The 20,027-nt window shown below is 39.2% G+C and overlaps 2 protein-coding genes across 4 annotated transcripts; both read left to right on the forward strand.

Moving 5' to 3' along the window:
• The first annotated feature begins 524 nt into the window (after window positions 1-524).
• On the forward strand, window positions 525-5,737 carry ccdc34 (coiled-coil domain containing 34). 3 transcript variants are annotated; one of them, XM_042753185.1, is made up of 7 exons: window positions 525-669; window positions 1,247-1,514; window positions 1,583-1,736; window positions 3,608-3,715; window positions 3,857-4,015; window positions 4,142-4,271; window positions 5,234-5,737. In XM_042753185.1, exons 2-7 carry the CDS (start codon window positions 1,255-1,257, stop codon window positions 5,434-5,436), a joined length of 1,014 nt encoding a protein of 337 aa, XP_042609119.1. In that variant the 5' UTR covers window positions 525-669; window positions 1,247-1,254; the 3' UTR covers window positions 5,437-5,737. The 3 variants fall into 3 exon arrangements, with proteins under 3 accessions (XP_042609119.1, XP_018968473.2, XP_042609120.1); XM_019112928.2 differs by having other exon boundaries at window positions 1,607-1,736; XM_042753186.1 differs by having other exon boundaries at window positions 5,238-5,392.
• Window positions 5,738-7,986: 2,249 nt separating this feature from the next.
• On the forward strand, window positions 7,987-18,954 carry LOC109099137 (ras-related protein Rab-19). Its single transcript, XM_042752874.1, has 4 exons — window positions 7,987-8,863; window positions 9,028-9,356; window positions 15,487-15,670; window positions 16,975-18,954. Exons 2-4 carry the CDS (start codon window positions 9,162-9,164, stop codon window positions 17,250-17,252), a joined length of 657 nt encoding a protein of 218 aa, XP_042608808.1. The 5' UTR covers window positions 7,987-8,863; window positions 9,028-9,161; the 3' UTR covers window positions 17,253-18,954.
• The last annotated feature ends 1,073 nt before the right edge of the window (window positions 18,955-20,027 follow it).

Genomic DNA, 20,027 nt, shown 5'->3' on the forward strand with positions numbered 1-20,027 from the left:
GTGAACTGATTCTACCAGCGTATCACTGGAGATCATTCCAGATGCACTTAGGAGCAAAACGAAAGTCCTGAACTCCTCTTTAATTAATTTATCAAAAACCTCAAGTACAATCAAAGCTCAGACTATCTGAATTTAACGAAAAGTATTCTTGTGAATAAAAAAAATTATTAATAAAGACTTATTTCTTTCAGAGAGTTAAAAAAAAGCTCATTGGATAGATATTATGCAGTAGCCCATTTTAAAATGTTACTTATTTTGTTAGAAATCCATTAATATATTTACGTCTTTGATGTGTTTTCTTTTGATTAATTCAGTATTATTATTAGTGATTGAACTTTTTTTTTGTCTTTGTTTATTTTTTTCACTATGATATCTCAAGCTGTTGTTATTCTGAATACATCGATCATGATAAAAAGAATAAAGCAATCAACGCGTGTTCTCTACGTGCTTTATGACGCCGACACCTCGTAGCTAGGAAACAGGCTTCCGTTATCAGCGTACATGGTTACAGCGGCGCAACCAATCGTTTTTCACGACTGCTATGATTGACGTGTTGAGTGGGCGGGTTCAGGGGGAAAGAGGCGGAGCTTGACGGAGGAAGCCGCTCGAACGAATCGAGCAAAACAAAGGCGACTCAACGGAATATTGTGCGATTAAACTGATTAAATGGTGAGTTAGTCATACAGACGATACACTTATATATCTAATTTATCCGTTTAAACGCTTTTAAAGTGTCGAGATGTGCACCTGTGATTTAAAAACAGGCTGGAAGCGATTTAACACAAAATTAGCTCAGTTCTCTTCAAACTTGTTTACAGACTCAATTTTAAAAGTAGCATAGTTTAGTTGCTATATCATTAAAAACATGTCAGTACGTTAAGCCATAAATATCTGCAGTCCGAAACAATACTGCTAAGTTACCTTGCTTTTGGACATGGTGCCTTGTTATTACTATTGTTATTTATAACTTATTCTGTCTATTCTCTTTATTATTAGTGTTTTTAACACCTTAATTATATGTATGTCTGCACTATGTCTGTACTTTCTGTACTGGAAGCTCCCCACACCAAGACTAATTCCTTGTTTGTGTTTATAAAGCTCTTTCTGATAGTGATTGTGATTAACAGTGTGTTTAAGTACCAATGTAAATACTACGGTACATATATAGTAGTACTATAGTATTGCTGTCATTGTACCATGGTAACTCCTGGTTTTGTTTAACGTGTTTGTTTCTCTGTGTCCTCAGGTTTGCTGATGATGTCGACCTTTCCATCTTCTTCCTCCAAGAGTTTGACCTCCACGCCGCTCAAGTCCAGACCCGGCGGGCCGAGCAGCGTCCTGCAGCGCAGCGGGAGCCTGGAGTCCAGCGGAGACTCGACGTCCTCGCTGCTGTCACCCATCTATCATGACAGCTTTGAGCTTTCAGAGGAGGAACCGGAGTCAGATCAGCCACAGCCCGTTCACAACATCACCGCCACGTTCAGTGAAGACGTGGCACCAGGCTCTCCATACAGGTGAGCGCTGCTGAGTAAAAGAGATAGAGACTCACACTGTAACAAACCAGCACACCAGTCCTCTCCAGTCATAAAATCAGACTTATTTGCAGGGATGAGGTGGACACAACAGGCCTGGAAGACAGATCGTCAAATGTGCAGCTCAAACTGAGTGCTTGGGAGCAGTGGATTGTGGAGAAAGCCAAAGAAGAGCGTATCAGAAAGCAACAAAAAGCCATGGAGGTACATTGCACCACTGCATGAGTAGTTACAGTATAAGGATATTTTATGTTAATATCATTATTTTCAGCAGTTTTTTAGATAAATGCACATTTTTATTTTACTTTTATTTGCACTACCATTCAAAGTTTATATATATATACAGTACAGGTCAAAAGTTTGGAAACATTACTATTTTTAATGTTTTTGAAAGAAGTTTCTTCTGCTCATCAAGCCTGCATTTATTTGATCAAGAATGAAGTATAAAGGATTCATATTGTAAAATATTATTACAATTTAAAATAATAGTTTTCTATTTGAATATACTTTAAAAAAATTATTTATTCCTGTGATGCAAAGCTGAATTTTCAGCATCATTACTCCAGCCTTCAGTGTCACATGTAACATCCAGTCTATCACATGATCATTTAGAAATCATTCTAATATTCTGATTTATTATGAGTGTTGGAAACAGTTCTGCTGTCTAATATATTTGATGAATAAAAGGTTAAAAAGAACTGCATTTATTCAAAATAAAAAAAAAATTCTAATAATATATATTCTAATAATATATTTTCTTTACTATCACTTTTTATCAATTTAACACATCCTTGCTAAATAAAAGTATTGAATTTATTTAAAAAAAAAAGAAAGAAAAAAAAAATTACTGACCAGTAGTGTATATTGTTATTACAAAATAATTATATTTTAAAAACATAGCTTCTTTTTTTTTTTTTTTTACTTTTCATTCATCAAAGTATCCTAAAAAAGTATCACATGTTCTGAAAAAATATTAAGCAGCAGAACTGTTTGCAACTTTGATAATGAATCATCATATTAGAATGATTTCTAAAGGATCATGTGATAATGATCCTAAAAATTCAGCTTTCATCACAGAAATAAATGATAATTTAAAGTATAATACATTTAAAAACAATTATTTTAAATTGTAATAATATATCACAATATTACATTTTTTTTCTGTATTTTTGATCAAATAAATGCAGGCTTGATAAGCAGAAGAAACTTCTTTCAAAAACATTAAAAATAGTAATGTTTCCAAACTTTTGACCTGTACTGTATATATAATACTTTTATTTAGCAAGGATGCTTAAAGTTCATTAAAAGTGACCGTTAAGATGTTTATAATTTTACATCAGATATCAATTCAAAAAATTTGTTGTAATTTTGAACTTTCTATTCATGAAAGAATCCTGAAAAAAAGAATCATGACAAAAATATGAAGCAGCTCAGCTGTTTTCAACATTGATATTGAATCAGAAATGTTTCTTGAGCAGCAAATCAGCATTGTAGAATGATTTCTGAAGATCATGTGACACTGAAGACTGGAGTATTTGCAGAAAATTCAGCTTTGCATCACAGGAATAAATTACATTTTTAAATATATTACAAAAAATAAAATATAATAGTTATATCAAATTGTATTAATGTTTCACAATTATACTGTTTTTACTGTATTTTTGTTATTGTATAAATGTCAGCATAACAGACTTTTTTCAAAAACATAAAAAAGTCCTTTGAATAGTATTTATATATTTCATAAATAATAATTTTTTTTGTTCTAATTAGTTTTTGTTTTTTTGTTTTTGTTTTGTTTTAGTGATTCTGTTACTGTAATTAATATAAATTTAATTAATTTTAATTTAATTATATATATATATATATATATATATATATATATATATATATATATATATTATATATCTATATATATATATATATATTACTTATTTTACATTTTTATTTCAAGTTAATAATTAATTTCTTTTCTTTTTTTTTTGCTTTGATTATTCGGTTTGTGAAAACTTATGTAAATCAATAGTTTTTGTCACAGTTATCACAGTATATGGTAAAATATAAGGTTTATATTTCAGGAGCTTACGCTGAGGGAAAAACAGAAAGAGGAGGAAAAAGAACAGCACAAGAAGAAAGTTGTCAATGATTGCAAAATTCAAGGGTGGCTGCAAATAAAAAGAGAACAGGTAATGATCTCTTTAAAACTCCCAGAATGAACACTATTATTATTATTATTATTATATATTATTATTATTATCACTGTTTTTAGAATGGGGTCTGATCTCCTGAAGCTGCTTCTCATTATTTCACTGTGGTTTTGTACTTAGGAAAAGAAAGAGAGGATGACCAAAGAGTTTCAGAAAAGCAAAGAACAGCTTCAAGAGGAGAAAAAACGTGCTGAGATTGAAAAGAAAGCTCAGGAGAAATATAAGGAGTGGCTGCGGAAGAAGAAGCAAGAAGAAATGGAGAGAAAGCTAAAAGAGAAGGTGTGTCTGTCTGGTGAAAAAACATAAGAAAATAATTTTTTCAAAACATTATTCTCATTGAATATCATGAGGGTTTGTAAATGATCAACGAATTTACAATTTTAGCTGAACTTTTTCTTTTAAAAGGAAGAGGAAGCCAGAAGAGAAGCAGAAGAGAGGGAGCGCAAAGAAAAGGCAGAGGAAAGCTTTAAAGAGTGGCTTGAAGGTTTAAAAACAAAAGGAAAACTGAGCCGACAGTCATCAGCATCCTCAGCCGGTGAGTGAGCAACACATTCCCATACTGTTTAATAACTAACAGTTTTATTCTACAATCTGTAAAATAACCATAAGAATGAGCAGGTGCATCCAGAGTTTTAACTAGTAGCAGATTTGTGCGTCACAAACACTGAACAATGTGTAAAGCTCCCTAAATGTGGAAGCTTATTTGTGTCACAGAAAAAAAAATTAATTGCAATTTTTTGCAAGTTTACATCTCACAATTAAAGGGGTCTTGACATGAGAATTCAAATTTACCTTGATCTTTTGGCATATAAGAGCTCTTTGTACCATTAAAACATCCTGCAAGTTTCATAGCTTAAAACGTCCTCCTCATTATAAACGAAGCATTTATTTAATCAAGCCTCAAAAACGTCTCGTTTTGGATGTGTGGTCAAGGTGACATCACCTGGGCTCAGTCGTTTGCATAAACACGGCCTCCAGAGCAAGACATCGTGACTGGTGAGAAAAAAGTGAATTGTGAGAATTGTAAAAAAGTTGCAAGTACCTTTTCTTATTTTTTTAATTTTGTGGCGGAAGCAAGCTTAACTTTCTTGCTGTTGTGAGTTTATATCGCGCAATTCTGTGTTTATATCTTGCAATTCAATGCAAGAGTTTATGTATCACAATTCAGATTTTTTTTCCTCGCAGTTTGGCCTTTTTTTCTCAGAATTGCGGGAAAAAAACTCAGAATTGTGATCTTTTTTTTTTTTTTTCTGTGGTAGAAACAAACTTGACTTTTTATCTCGCAATTCAGAGTTTATATCTCACAATTCTTTTCTCTCAGAGCTGCGAGAATAAAATTCTTAGAATATTGAGATAGAAAAGTTGCAGTTACAATTTTTTTTTTATTCTGTGGCAGACATAAACTTTCATAATATCAAACACAAATATCCACACTGTAGATTCTGGCAAGTATGCACCATTGGGATTCAAAGTCAAACTTAATTTAATCACTTTCAGGCAGCTATAACAATGTGAACTATCCAGCTCCGAGTTTCGTCAACCCTATTCCCTGGAAACCCATTCATGTTCCTCGGCAAGAGCAAACACCCAGGAAAAGCTCGGCCCGTAAGAGAACGCCAGGACCACCAAAGAGCCAGTCGACCCCCTGTCTCACATACAGACCTAAAGACATGATCAGCTTCGCTTGTAAAAGACGGTGACACTGACCTCTGCTGGTCTGAGTCCTGTATTATCTCGTCTAAAGACTTGAAGCGTTTTTGTCAAGCAGGTATTTCACATTCAAAAGACTCATATCATTTGGCATAAGAGAAGATCTACCAGGAGGCTGATTTGTGTGTCTGCAGGCCTGATGTCATCTCTGAGATGGATTTATCAGTAGATGGCAGATTCCTCATCTGTCTGTTATGATTTTGACTTGTATAGTTTTGGTCGAATGTTTGCTAAATAGGGAATACAGATGATTTTTTTTTTTGTCCAAATAAAAGATCTTTGGAAATACAGTAATTGCCCAGTATTATTGAGTTAAATGGTTCCCTTCAAACATTTCTGTTTAAAGAGATCTTTGTTAGCTTTTAGTTAGATTTTAAAATATTTTTTGAAAGTCTCTTCTGCTCACCAAGGATGCATTTTTTAAATCAAAAATACAAAACAAACAGTAATATTGTGAAATAATATTACAATTTAAAATAATAATTTATTTAATTTGAATATAATTTATCCCTGTGATGCAAAGCTGAATTTAAGCTTCATAACTTCAGTCTTCGGTGTCACATGTTCCTTCAGAACTCATTTTAATATTCTGATTTGCTGTTCAAGAAATGTTAGGTTACTCACGTAACCCCAGTTCTCTGATAACATGAGTGAGGTATCTCACTATGGGAAATGTCTCAGGTGTGACCAACCCTGGAAGCACCAATTACACCACATCTATCAGTCGACAGACCAATCATGACAGTCCCCACTTCATTCTCAGCAGATCTCTTCTCTGTGCTGCTGCAAGGAGGGAAGTGTTGTGAGATACCTCAGTCATGTTATCAGAGAACTGGGGTTACGTGAGTAACCTAATGGTCTCTTTCAAACATTAGCTCGGTATCTTACTATGGGATATAGACAACTCCTGTATTGCAGATATGCTGTCCGAAGCAGGCATGTCAACCAACTCAGTGATGTAAAACATACAAGAAAAAAAACGACTATTTTCCAGATAGAACGGGAATATGTGCAAACAAAAACCACCTCCCTAAGATTTTTTTGTTTTTATTAGATATATATATATATATATATATATGTTTTAATTGTGTGTATATTATATTATATGTATATTATACACACACATACATGTTTACACACACACACACACTTAGGACACCTCTGTGTCTATCCAAATCAGCGTAGCGCCATTTTTGTTTTCTTCTTTCTCGTCACTTCATAACGTTAAGGTTGAATCACTGATGGCAGGTGGACTTTTCTGAAGATGCTTTTCATACTTTCCCGGACCTCTGTTTAAACGCCTCGCACCTCTCATAAACCTGCATATGAGTGGGTGTTGACTTATGGTCTTCCTGTCAACTCCCACATGACATGACAAAATTGCTGTTGAAAAGGCTCTGCCCTTATCCAGAAGTTCCTGCAGAGAGCATAACAAATCCGCAACAGAACAGAAAAGGGACTTTGTGTCTGTTAAAGCACCATTGCTCAAACACATGCCATTTCCTATCATAAGCAGAACACATTGAAGCCGCCCTTGCATTCTGATTTGTTTCAATCACCCTCGGAGGTAAACCCACACTGCTCAAGTTTAACCTCTCACAGGCCAGGCCCAAAGAGCCACTTTGTCCGGGGCTGGGTGAAAGATCTGCCCAGGCGCTTATGAGAGGAGGTCTCCGCGCAGCAGGAGAGGCCAGGGCTGGTCGCACAGCAGCTGTATTATCTCTGTCAGCCACAGTTACCCTGGTCAGTTCAGGGTGATCAGTATGACTGAGTGACCACATTCCCTTACTCTTTTTAGTGTCGGAACGATCAGACTCAGCAGAGAAAATGCGTAAAGCAGTGTGTTTGGCCACAGGTGTGCAAGCACATCCACACTCATAGGCGCACCTTCTCTCTTCATTTTTGATAAGTAATATGCATTGCTAAGAACTTCATTTGGACAACTTTAAAGGCAATTTTCGCAATATTTAGATTTTTTTGCATCCTGTGTAATTGATGCTTTCAGTGTTGGTCATACCTGAGGCCTTTCCCATGATGAGATACCGAGCGAATGTTTGAAAGAGAACATTTCTTATTTTAATCAATGTTAAAAACAGGTTTTTCTGAATAATATTTTTGTGGAAAGTGTGATGCATTTTTTTTTTTACAGGATTTTTAATGAAAAAAGAGAAGTCAAAATCTTTGTAGCAGTATAAATGTCTCTACTCTCAATTTTTATACATTAAATGCATTCTTGATAAATTAAAGGATTGATTTATCTACGTCAATTTTAAATGACATATACATAGCATTTTTATTACCTCAGTTTTTTTAAGTGACTATATAGAATATTTATGCTAAAAAAAACAATTTGTTACACTGCAAGACCAATAATTACTTTTTTTTAAATGAACAAATGAATAAAAACAGTTTTAAATGGACAAATTAATAAATATTTAAAATCTTTTAAAATATAAACAAGTTCTTAAAAATTATTTTAAATGCACGTTTTGCTAAAATGTTGTATTTTAGTGTAGAAAAATACCCAAAACCACTTAAACATCTCTGCATCCATATAGCAACATTCTTTTTTTTTTTTTTGGTATGGTCAAATACTCACATTTTCATTTAGAAAATATGAAAAATATGAAAGTCCAGTTACACATTTAGTACATTTCGATATAATTTTGCATAATTTTAAAAACAAACAGTGTTTGTACTCATGGTGTAGTTTAACAGAAGACTTTTTCTGAGTCAAACAGGAGTCGTCATTAACTGGCTTATCTGCATTTCCCCGAGTCAACTTGTGACCAGACACAAAGACCTCTGACCTCTGGACCGGGCCGAGAGCCAAGCACCCCCCTCACACAGATGTGTGCATTGTCCGGCGAGCAGCGGTGCCTCGTGTTCACTTCAGCTAATGACGTGTGTGTGGGTGTGCATTCACCGTTTACACACATTACTGTAGATTTCAGCCCTCCACGTTCACATAAACACACTTTACTGGAGCAGACATGCTGTAAGTGCCATTGCCTATTCTTTCTGTAGTTTATAAGACTGATTGACAGATGGATCTGGAGTTTGTCTCATTTGTTACGACAGTCAAATGTGACCCGTGACTGTGTGCAATAGAGCAAGACGGTGTACGTGAGATATGTGTTTATATCCTGTTCTGCTGAGCAAAGGTCACCTTTCAAGACAGCAGCGCTGCTTTGTGTTTGATTTCTAGTCTAGCGCTTTTTAAGATGCATATGTGTTCATATCTTTTTTTTTTACTTGAGAATCATGTTTAAATGGTTTAGAAGAGAAGCAACAGGCTTTCTCTTATGTAAAACTTTAAATGTGCACATTTTCTTTTCCAATAGATTGCAATATCTACAAACAAACTGCAGTTGCCGCAGGTGGGCAGGCGACTGGACGTCTCGCCTCCAGACGCAGGTAGACAGGGGTGTGTCTGTTTGCATTTGACTCAGTGTTTCACAGAAAACAAGGGACATGGCAGAAAAAATGAGTCAATGTTGAGTTAATGCTGTGTGACGAGGTCAGCTCACTTTGTTTGGGCAGGATGGTGATTTCTTAATATGCGATTTTTTTTGTGCTAGCTTACAGAAAAGGCCTGTCTTCAGAGAACTGATTGCAGATATGGTGAAAATAGCACTGGAGCTGTGACTTTTGCGCCCCTGAATGAATCATTTCAGGGTCTGTGGGTCACGATCTGCGAGTATTTATTGCAGAAATGCAGTCCACAGGGCTGGATGATGAAGACCGCTGTAACTTTCTGTTCAAGATCATCCTGATTGGTGACAGTAATGTGGGAAAGACCTGCGTGATCCACAGCTTCACGTCTGGGCTCTTCAGAGACAGCCAGCACAACACTATTGGAGTGGACTTCACCGTTCGCACGATAGACATCGATGGCAAGAGAGTGAAGGTCAGCTTGCATATTTATGACTTATAGTTAAAAAAAAAGGCTTTTTGGAGTTTCAGGCCCTTAAATTCAGTAAAGAACTCTTCTTATAAAGGCTGTATAGGATTTTCTGCATATATATATATATATTTCTTAAAGTAAAAATCCAATCATTATTATAAAAAAATATAATATATAAAATATATTTAATTATATATATGTATATATACACTGCCGTTCAAAAGTTTGGGATCAGTAAGATTTTAATGTTTTTTAATGTTTTCTTGTTCTCATCAAGGCTGTATTTATTTGATCAAAAATACAGAAAAACTCTAATATTGTGAGATATTATTTCAATTTCTAATACTGGTTTTCTGTTTTAATATACTTTAAAATATAATTTATTTCTGTAGGCCTATATATTTATTATTAACACATCCTTGCTGAATAAAAGTATTCATTACTTTCAAAAAAAGAAGGAAAAAATTACTGACTCTTTTTGAAAGTAGTGTATATTGTAACACAAGATTTCCATTTTGAATAAATGCTGTTTTTTCTTTTTTTTATTATTATTATTTTATATTCATAAAAAAATCCTGAAAGAAGTATCACAGGTTCCAGACATGAAGCAGCACAACTGTTTCCAGCATTAATAATAAATCAGCATATTAGAATGCTGTAAAAGCATCATTTGACTCTCACAGAATAAATCTCAGAACAAATCACAGAAATAAATTATATTTTAAAGTATATTAAAAATAGAAACTGTTATTTTAAATTGCAATTATATTTCACAAAACAACAGGGTTTTTTCTGTATTTTTTTATCAAATAAATACAGTTAAGATATTTATTATTATGAAATAATAAAGGAAATGAACTAGTAAATGAATACATAACATTATATATTATTTTATGTATTAATTATATGTATGTATTCATGTATTAAAAAGTTTATTTTATTTCATAGGGATTTTATTTTAAATTTTCTTCAAGAAATATTTCTTAATTTTATTATAAATAATAAAAATAAATAAACAATTAAATAAATACATATAATGCATTATTATTGTATTTGTATAGGGTAAATATATCGATACAATTATATGATATATATATATATATATATAGATGTATGTATGTATATATATATTTTTGTGTGTTTATGTACTACACGACAACCGATAGACAGAGAAAATCCCCGAAGGGTGGATTTATTGACAACTTGGTGCTCTGAGTGAAGACAGTGCTCTCCGTAGTGCTCCAACTCCCTGGTGCCCTCTGTGTCTTGAGTGGTGGATCCCGTGCGGTGCTCTCCGGGTTGGGGCTGACGGTCACACGCTGCTCTCTGTGATAGAGGAGGAAAGAGTTAGGCTCTGTGTCGGGAGACATTGCTCACCATACTGCTTTCCTCCCCGGCTGAAGTAGATGTCTCTTCATGAGCGGCAGGTGCGGCCGCTCAGCCCGTGACGAGCTGGTGCCGGTGATTCCAATGTGTTGCCAGGGCGACGCTGACGAGCGCTCGGGACACCCGTCACACTCCCCCCCCCAAGCGTCGACCTGCGCCTGCGGAACAATGGGGAGATATGGGGAGGGTGGGGAGTGGAGCCTGACAGACCTGCGAAAGCTGCCCCTATCCTGGAGAGGCCGTCCGCGTTGGCGTTGGCTGTCCCCGCCCGGTGTTGTACGGTGAAGTGGAAGTCCTGGAGCACAAGGAACCCCCGGGTCACCCTGGGATTGGTGTCCTTTGCGCGGGCCATCCACTGCCAGTGGCGCATGATCGGTCAGCAGGGTGAACCGGCGGGCCGAGGAGGTAATAGCGAAGCTCCAGGACTGCCCACTTGACAGCCAACGCTTCCTTCTCCACGGCGGCATACCGTTGTTCGGTCGGGGTCAGCTTCCGGCTAATATAGATCACCGGGTGTTCCTCGCCGTCCTGGACCTGGGAGAGAACGGCTCCTAACCGGGTGTCTGAGGCGTCGGTTTGCACCAGGAAGGGGCAGGTGAAATCGGGGGGCTCGCAGGACTGGCTCCGTGGTGAGGGCTGACTTCACCTGCTGGAAGGCCTCTTCCGCTTCCGGACTCCAGGCTACCTTCTCGGGTTGCCCCTTCCTGGTCAGATCTGTCAGGGAAGAGGCTAAGGAGGAGAAGTTAGGGATAAAACACCGGTAGTATCCCGCCAACCCCAAAAAGGCTCGCACCTGGGTCTTGGTAGTGGGCCGCGGTGCCGAGAGGATAGCTGTCACCTTATTTTCCTGGGGCCGGATGAGGCCGCGACCCACGCAGAAGCCCAGGTACTTGGCTTCGGAGAGAGCCAGGTGACATTTCCGGGGGTTGGCGGTGAGCCCCGCCCGGCGGAGTTCCAGCAGCACCCTCCGGAGCCGCTCTAAATGCTCCCCCCAGGTCTCAGAATGGATGACCACGTCGTCGATGTAGGCCGCGGCGTAGGCCATATGGGGCCTCAGCAGGACATCCATGAGCCTCTGGAAGGTGGCGGGTGCCCCGTGCAGGCCGAAGGGAAGGACCCGGTATTGCCAGTGGCCACTGGGGGTTGAGAAGGCTGTCTTGGGCTTGGCATCCTTAGACAGAGGGACTTGCCAATAACCTTTGGTGAGGTCGAGAGTCGATATGAACCGGGCCCTTCCCAGTCTATCCAGGAGCTCATCGACTCGGGGCATGGGGTAGCCATCAAATTCCGAGACCTCATTTAGGCGGCGGAAGTCGTTGCAGAACCGGTGGGTGCCGTCGGGCTTCGGGACCATTACGATGGGGCTGGACCAGGGACTCCGCGAGGGCTCAATTACCCCCAACTTCAACATCTCCTGTACCTCTGTCTCGATGGCGTGTCGCCGAGCCTCCGGGACACGATAGGGTCGCTGCCGGACGATAACTCCTGGTGGTGTTCGGACTTCGTGCTGGATGACGGTCGTCCGCCCTGGCAGGGGGGAGAACACATCCGAGAACTGACCGACCGGGTGCTGGCAGTTCCGTCTTCTGGGCCGCGGAGAGATTGGGATCCATGCCTACAACCACGGGAGAGGTGGTGGCGAGGGCCGAGAGCTGGGGTCCGGTCCCCACCCAGTGCTTCAACAGATTTATATGATAGAGCTGCTCCTCTTTTTTCGGCGACCTGGTTGGCGCACTTTATAGGTGACGGGTCCTACCCGTTCGGTGACCGTGTATGGGCCCTGCCAGCGTGCCAGGAATTTACAGGCGGATGTGGGGACCAGAACCATGACGTAGTCTCCCGGCTGGGAACTCCCGTGGTTGGGCGGCCCGATTGAAGAGGCGCTGCTGGTCTTGCTGGGCCTTGGACATGTGCTCCCGGACCAATGGCATGACCCTGTCGATCCGCTCTCTCATGGCCTTGATGTGGTCGAGGGTGGTCCGACCTACCGCCGGCTGTTGCTCCCAAGCTTCCCGGGCGACATCTAGCAGCCCTCGGGGTTGGCGGCCGAAGAGGAGCTCGAAGGGGCGGGAAGCCGGTGGAAGCCTGGGGCACCTCCCGGATCCCGAACAGCACATACGGGATCATTTGGTCCCAGTCGCGTTGGTCCTCGGCCACGACTCGTCGCAGCATTTGTTTCAGGGTCTTGTTAAACCGTTCCACGAGTCCATCCGTTTGTGGATGGTATACGCTGGTCCGGATCTGCCGGACTTTGAGGAGCTTGCAGAGGTCAGCCATGATCCGGGACATGAAAGGAGTGCCCTGGTCGGTCAAGATCTCCGCTGGTAGGCCAACCCGACTACTCAGTAGGAAGAGCTCCTGTGCGATGTTCTTTGCGGTGGCTTTTGCGGAGGGGAATGGCCTCTGGGTAGCGGGTGGCATAATCCACGATAACTAGGATGTGTTCATGCCCCCGGGCGGACTTCGGCAGCGGCCCCACCAGGTCCATCCCGATGCGCTCGAAGGGCACCTCTATGATAGGCAGCGGGATCAGCGGGCTGGGGGGAGGAGTATGTGGCGATGTCCGTTGGCACGTCGGGCAAGCTTGGCAGTACCGCTTGACATCCCCCTCCAGTCCTGGCCAGTGGAAGCGATCCCGGATCCGTTGCGCGGTGTTTTGAGCGCCGAGGTGGCCAGCCATTGGGTGGGCATGGGCGAATTCCAACACCGTTTGGACTTTGTTGCTTCGCGGTACCACCAGCAACGTCTTTTCCTCCCCCCTTCGCTGCGCGACACAGTAAAGCAGGCCGTTTTGGACAACGAAATGGGGAATGGGGTGGGGAGCCGGTTGTAAATCCCTCTCCTTCCGCCACCCGCACTTGAGACCAGCAATGCTTGAGGCGTTCGTCCCCGCGCTGCTCGTTGGCGAGTGTTCCCCCTCCCGCTATCTGCTGGAAGACATCAAAGAACAGGTTAGAGTTTTGGGAGGGGGACTCACCTCCTCGCGGGCTGTCCGATGTCAGCAGCGCGGGGCGTCGTCGAGGGCGCCTTGCTGATCTCCGGCGTCGGCGGTCCCCCGGCCCGGCTAGCAGGCTGTGTGCTGGAGGTGAGGAGCTGATCAAACCCCGGCCAATCCCGGCCGAGGAGAACGGGTACCGGTAGGTCCTTTAAGATTCCCACTTCGACGGGCCAGGAACCAGGTGTCGCGGTGATGGTCACTCGCCGTGCCGGTACCTGCCTGGTATCCCCGTGCACGGCACGTTATCGCCAGCCGGGCTCTGGAACCGGTTCTGGGCGGAAGTACAGTGGGTTGTATCAGGCTTACCCCGCTGCCCGAGTCGAGGAGGGCGATGAACGGCCGGCCATTGATATGCACCTCGGCTCGCGGTGCCTCCGGCGGCGGGTCGTGCACTGAACAGCCTGCTAGCCATATCCGTCCTGGGGAGCGCGGCGGCTCGGTGGGCATCGGTTCGTCCTGGGGGCCGGGAACCGCAGGCCTGCTCACGGGTCGCTGGGTGCCCTCCGGCGAGCGTCGCTCCTGGACCCTTGGACACGGGGGTCAGGCAGCGGCGTGCGGTGGGCGGCGGTGCGGAGGGCGGCGAGCTCGCGTTCGGCGTCTTCTTGACGTGAGGCCATGTGCTCCAGTATTTGCTGCTGGCGGATGCTCACCTCGGTGAGGTGTTTAAGCAGCTCTTCCATGCCGGGGGGAGGAGCGGCCGCCTGTGGAACCAGAGCAGAGGGAACAAAAAACCAATGTCAACAAACAAAAAAAAAGAAAACAAAATGGGTGACGGTGACTTCCTCAGGGGTCGGTTGTCGGTGTTCACCTCACACTATTTATGCCCGCATTCTCCACCAGTGTGGCGAGGTGAGGAACTACACGACAACCGATAGACAGAGAAAATCCCCGAAGGGTGGATTTATTGACAACTTGGTGCTCTGAGTGAAGACAGTGCTCTCCGTAGTGCTCCAACTCCCTGGTGCCCTCTGTGTCTTGAGTGGTGGATCCCGTGCGGTGCTCTCCGGGTTGGGGCTGACGGTCACACGCTGCTCTCTGTGATAGAGGAGGAAAGAGTTAGGCTCTGTGTCGGGAGACATTGCTCACCATACTGCTTTCCTCCCCGGCTGAAGTAGATGTCTCTTCATGAGCGGCAGGTGCGGCCGCTCAGCCCCGTGACGAGCTGGTGCCGGTGATTCCAATGTGTTGCCAGGGCGACGCTGACGAGCGCTCGGGACACCCGTCACAATGTGACGAGCTGGTGCCGGTGATATATATAATATATATATATATATATATAGATGTGTATATATGTATGTATATATATATATATATATATATATATATATATATATATATATATATATATATATATATATATATATATATAGATGTATATTATTATTAAACACATACAGATATTTTTCTGTAAAAATAGAATCATATAAACAGAAGAGTTAAAGAAATAAAATAAGAATTAGAGTCAATATAGAGCTATACAATAGCAGTTCAGATCAATTTTATCCATTCTTCAGTCTTGGATGAATTTGATGTGAAATGTTTAATTTCATATTGACATTTGACCTTTGACTGCAGACCTTTTGACTGTATCTTGAGCAAATGTGAGCACAGTTTGAGACGGTGTTGAGATCTCTTCAGTAGACGTGAGATCACTGAGTCTCACTGCTGTCTAGAAGAAACAGCTGAGATTTTAAAGAGATGTATTTGTGATGGTGTGTGTGTGGATCTGTGTGATGTTCTTGAGATCAGATGCAGGTCTGGGACACGGCGGGACAGGAGCGTTTCCGCACCATCACACAGAGTTACTACCGAAGTGCTCACGGCGCCATGATCGTGTATGATCTGACCCGACGGCCCACCTTTGAGTCTCTGCCGCACTGGATACAGGGTGTGGAGCAGTACGGAGCCGCCAACGTGGTCTTCGTTCTGATAGGTCAGAGCTGCGAGTCCCAAACTTTTTTGTCAGCCAGCTGAACCCCTTTGACATAAAATATTTACTTGAACTCCCCCTAAGGTTTTAAAAGGCAATTCAATAATTTAAGACATTCACTTATGCACAGTTGTCTAATTTTGGTTAATGGTCACATGATGTGCAGGTAAAATTATTATATATATATATATATATATATATATATATATATAAATATAAATACTTTTAGTATTTAATCTTCAGTATTTAATTTTCTTCCAAAAAGAGTTAACATATTAATAAATTAATAAAATCCATAAATTCTATTATTAAATTAAAATTATGTTTCGGTTAAATTAAATCAAATTTTTATAAGAGAAAAATATGTACATAATTAATAATATGAATTATAATAATAATAATTTATAAAAAAAAAATTATTTAACCTTAAATACATTTGACTTCTTGACTTCCAATTGCATAATAATAATAAATGTTTTATTGTATTTTTATAGTGTGTGTATATATATTATATATATATATATATAATATATATATATATATATATATATATATATATATATATATATTTAAATTTTATGTGAATTTTAAATGAATATTAAAACGTAACAACCTATTGTTTACATAATATATGTGTTTACTGTGTATATTTATGTATATATAAATACACACTCATACAGTATATAATATTTACATGTATATATTTATATAATTTATATTATATATATATATATATATATATAAATTATACAAATATAACTTTTTTCTTGAATATATACATGCATGTGTGTGTATATTTATATGCATATATATATATATATATATATATATATATATATATATATATATATAATAAATATACACAGTATGCATGCACACATATATTATGTAAACAAAATATATATATGATGCCATTAATCATTTGACAGCACTAATATATATATATATATATATATATATATATACACACACACACACACACACACACACACACACACACACACACACACACACACACACATTATTTTACAGTTTTAAAATAAAACTTTTATTATTTTACAGCAGAATTAAATATATTGTGCATGTGACTTTTTATGATGTTTTATTATTTAATTTATTAAATTGACACTGATTGATTCATGTTATTTTTTTACTTAGTCCCTGTCCAATTTTTCTTCACAGTGTCTTTTATGAAATCTCTATCATTGGTTATTTGAATCAAATCTTTGAAAACTACTCAGGATAGATGCCTGAGGCTTCCAGCAGCAAACAAACTCGATATTCATGATATCTTTTGTGTCCTGCAGGTAATAAGTGTGACCTGGAGGCGCAGCGGCAGGTGCTATTTGAGGACGCGTGCACGCTCGCGGAGCGGACGGGTGCGCTGGCGGCGCTCGAGACCTCGGCCAAACAGCATCACAACATCGAGGAAGCTTTCGAACTGATGGCACGCGAACTCATAGTGCGACACGGAGGAATAGTCCATCCGGACAGCCAATCAGATTCACCGACTGTTCTCCTGCACTCCGACTCTCATCCAGTGCATGAAGGAGAACACCTGGAGAAGAGGGCATGTGACTGCTGACTGAATTATGTTAAAAATCAGTGTCCAGGTGCAAATATTGGTGAACTACTTTCCACTTTATTAGAACGGACTGCTTGAAGTGCTATTTTGTTATCATATTATTTTAATTTATAATCATAAACATACTGTTTTGTTGCTCAAACAGCTTTACCGTTTACCACACTTTGTTATTCCTGTAGTTATTTATCCATAGCGGGTAATGAATAGGAAATCTTGCAAATTGCACGCTATAATCACTAAAAAGCTGTCATTTATTTCGTTTTATCAGGATCTCACAAATTCCCGTTATAATTAAGAAATATATCATTTACACAGTGTCAACACTTTGTTTATATGATGAGAGGATTCGATGAGAGGAACTACGCGCTTGGCAAATTCAAAACTTCTGTGTTTTAAGCGTTGAGTGGATTCCAACGCCTGATTGGCCAGCACTGCGTTCCAGAAATCAACATATATGTCTGTGATTGGCTAAACTGCTCAACGCTGCAAAAACACGTTGTCATTAGAAACCTTGGACGCTTTGCTGAGCGCAAACACAAATATGGTGCGCTAAATATTGTGGATCTGGTGTAAAAACAGATTAGACATCTCAGAAAATGTAAAATGCATTAAATGAATTAATTATAATAAATATGTATACAAGTACAATATTACAGATTACCTTTTGTGGGACATTTATTCTGCAGTCGGTTGCGTACAGTACAATAAAATGCATAAAACGTTACAAACAGTTCGTCAATAAATCCATTTTTTGTTTTTTCGTAACACTTAATATATTTAAAGGACTAGATATGAATTGAGGATTTTGTGTGTTCAATTTTTAGACAAACCAAGAACAATCACACGGCTTCTTAGCAGCGTTGTCCTACTAGTCATAATGCATTAAAAAAAAAAAACATGATTGTAAAAGCTGGAACTATTTTTAACTTGAATTACGTCTGAAAATACAGTACGACATGATGCCCAAAACACCCGACATGTGTACATAAGACAATTACAAAACAGCACAAACAAAACTGTGTGACGCTTAAGAGGTACTGTTATACACAGAAAACCAAAGTGTTCACATTTACACAAACTAACCGAGGCGTATGTGAACTTTAATGGCAAATATATCAGAGAACAGACACATTTCCACCTATTGGAGGAATTAAAAAAGAACTTCCTCCTGTCAACGGCATTGTGTTGTTTCTTCATTAACTAGTATGGCTTCATGGATGAACGTCTTTCCTTGCTGCAAGCGTTTAACCTTGTGCTCTTGAAAATATCTCTTTCACTGCTCTGTTTGAGCTCATTACAATTTACCCATAAGCCACATCATGTCCCAAATGGTGCACTTGATTTCGTCTAGAACATCATTCTGTGAAACTCTTTCAAACGTTAACTGCTACATTTCAAATCTCACAAGAGTGTTTGCAGAGGAAGGGTCACTGCTTAGAGAAGATTGAGTGCGAAGGCATGCTTTGGGACAAGGACAAGGTGTAACACTATTAACAGACAGACAAACACGAACCAGGTCAACAGCAGACTGCAGTAACAGTAAAGTGGATGAAAAACACTGTATTGAAAGTTTGGAATATTTTTTTTTTTTTATGAACTCCATTAGCATAAAAATTGACTTTATGTAACTGCATTAAAAATACAATTGATAGAAGCCTGTTTCTGCTTTAGAGTAAAAAAAAAAAAAAAAGGGTATTTGCGACTTTTTTTATTCTTCCAATTGCTGTTACTTGTGCAGCTTCACAATGCATCTTTATTTCTTAAACTTTTTCTTAAGGTGTTCTGCAAATTGTTGTGGGTGAAATCCAGTCATTTCTGTATGAATATACATGATAAGGATTTTCACATGAGGTCTAAAGAGCTCCTGGTACAGATTTTGTAACAAGGTCAAGTTGGTCACACAGATTTAATGCACTGACCAACAGAAAGCTGTTTGGTTTATAACATTTCCAACAGCAGAAAAAATATATTTTCAAATATATTTCAAAACATACAAAAATATATTATATATCATATATAAATATATTTATGTAAATATTTTCTACCAATATATTTTTGAAAATATATTTTAAAGGTATAAATTCAATTAAAAAATATTCTTTGACCTCTATATAGTTCAGTCCTAGAAAATGCATTCACATATGTCACATTTAAAACAAAACTTGAGTTGTTATTTATAACATGGGTGGACATATAACACATTTGAATAAACTTTAGCAAGGGACAATTTAAAATGCTCCAAAAAATACAATATTGCAATATATAAAAATATGAAACATTATTAAATCATTATAAATCTTCCTTTTGAACTCTAATAGGACATACACATTTCCACATAATGTAGGCTACTGTAAGATTGGAAATGTATTTTCTTGCCCCGAAATACATTTATAAATACATTTTGGTGTATGAAGGCTGAAACTAAATATATTTTCTATTTTAAAAAATATATTCCATTGAGCTTCACTGTTTGCAACCTATATTTTAGCCACAAAAATATATATATATTTTTGCAATATGGCATTAAATGTGACATCACCTTTAGAAAAAGTGTAAGAAATAAGAAATGTTGTATTGTAAGATATAAAGTTGGGTAAATTGGAAGATACAAAGCTGCCTTTGAAATGGGCCTCAGTGAACTGTATGCTTGTGCAGTTACGTGAAAGTCTATTTTTTGCTGTTGTGAGCTGCGATTATTGACAAATTTCGCAAATATGACCACACCTTTACAATTACGTTATTTATATTTTACTCTGGAAACAGGTTTTCAAATGC

The sequence above is a fragment of the Cyprinus carpio genome, chromosome B25 (genome assembly GCF_018340385.1).
Source record: "Cyprinus carpio isolate SPL01 chromosome B25, ASM1834038v1, whole genome shotgun sequence".
Classification (NCBI taxonomy): domain Eukaryota; kingdom Metazoa; phylum Chordata; class Actinopteri; order Cypriniformes; family Cyprinidae; genus Cyprinus; species Cyprinus carpio.

Excerpts from the sequence above, each read along its gene's own strand:
- ccdc34 (XM_042753185.1), top strand. The coding sequence starts at position 1,255 with ATGATGTCGACCTTTCCATCTTCTTCCTCCAAGAGTTTGACCTCCACG. Across the intron at positions 1,515-1,582 it reads GCACCAGGCTCTCCATACAG|TCATAAAATCAGACTTATTT; the intron begins GTGAGCGCTGCT and ends AGTCCTCTCCAG. Across the intron at positions 4,016-4,141 it reads AGAGAAAGCTAAAAGAGAAG|GAAGAGGAAGCCAGAAGAGA; the intron begins GTGTGTCTGTCT and ends TTCTTTTAAAAG.
- LOC109099137 (XM_042752874.1), top strand. The coding sequence starts at position 9,162 with ATGCAGTCCACAGGGCTGGATGATGAAGACCGCTGTAACTTTCTGTTC. Across the intron at positions 9,357-15,486 it reads TCGATGGCAAGAGAGTGAAG|ATGCAGGTCTGGGACACGGC; the intron begins GTCAGCTTGCAT and ends TCTTGAGATCAG. Across the intron at positions 15,671-16,974 it reads CGTGGTCTTCGTTCTGATAG|GTAATAAGTGTGACCTGGAG; the intron begins GTCAGAGCTGCG and ends TGTGTCCTGCAG.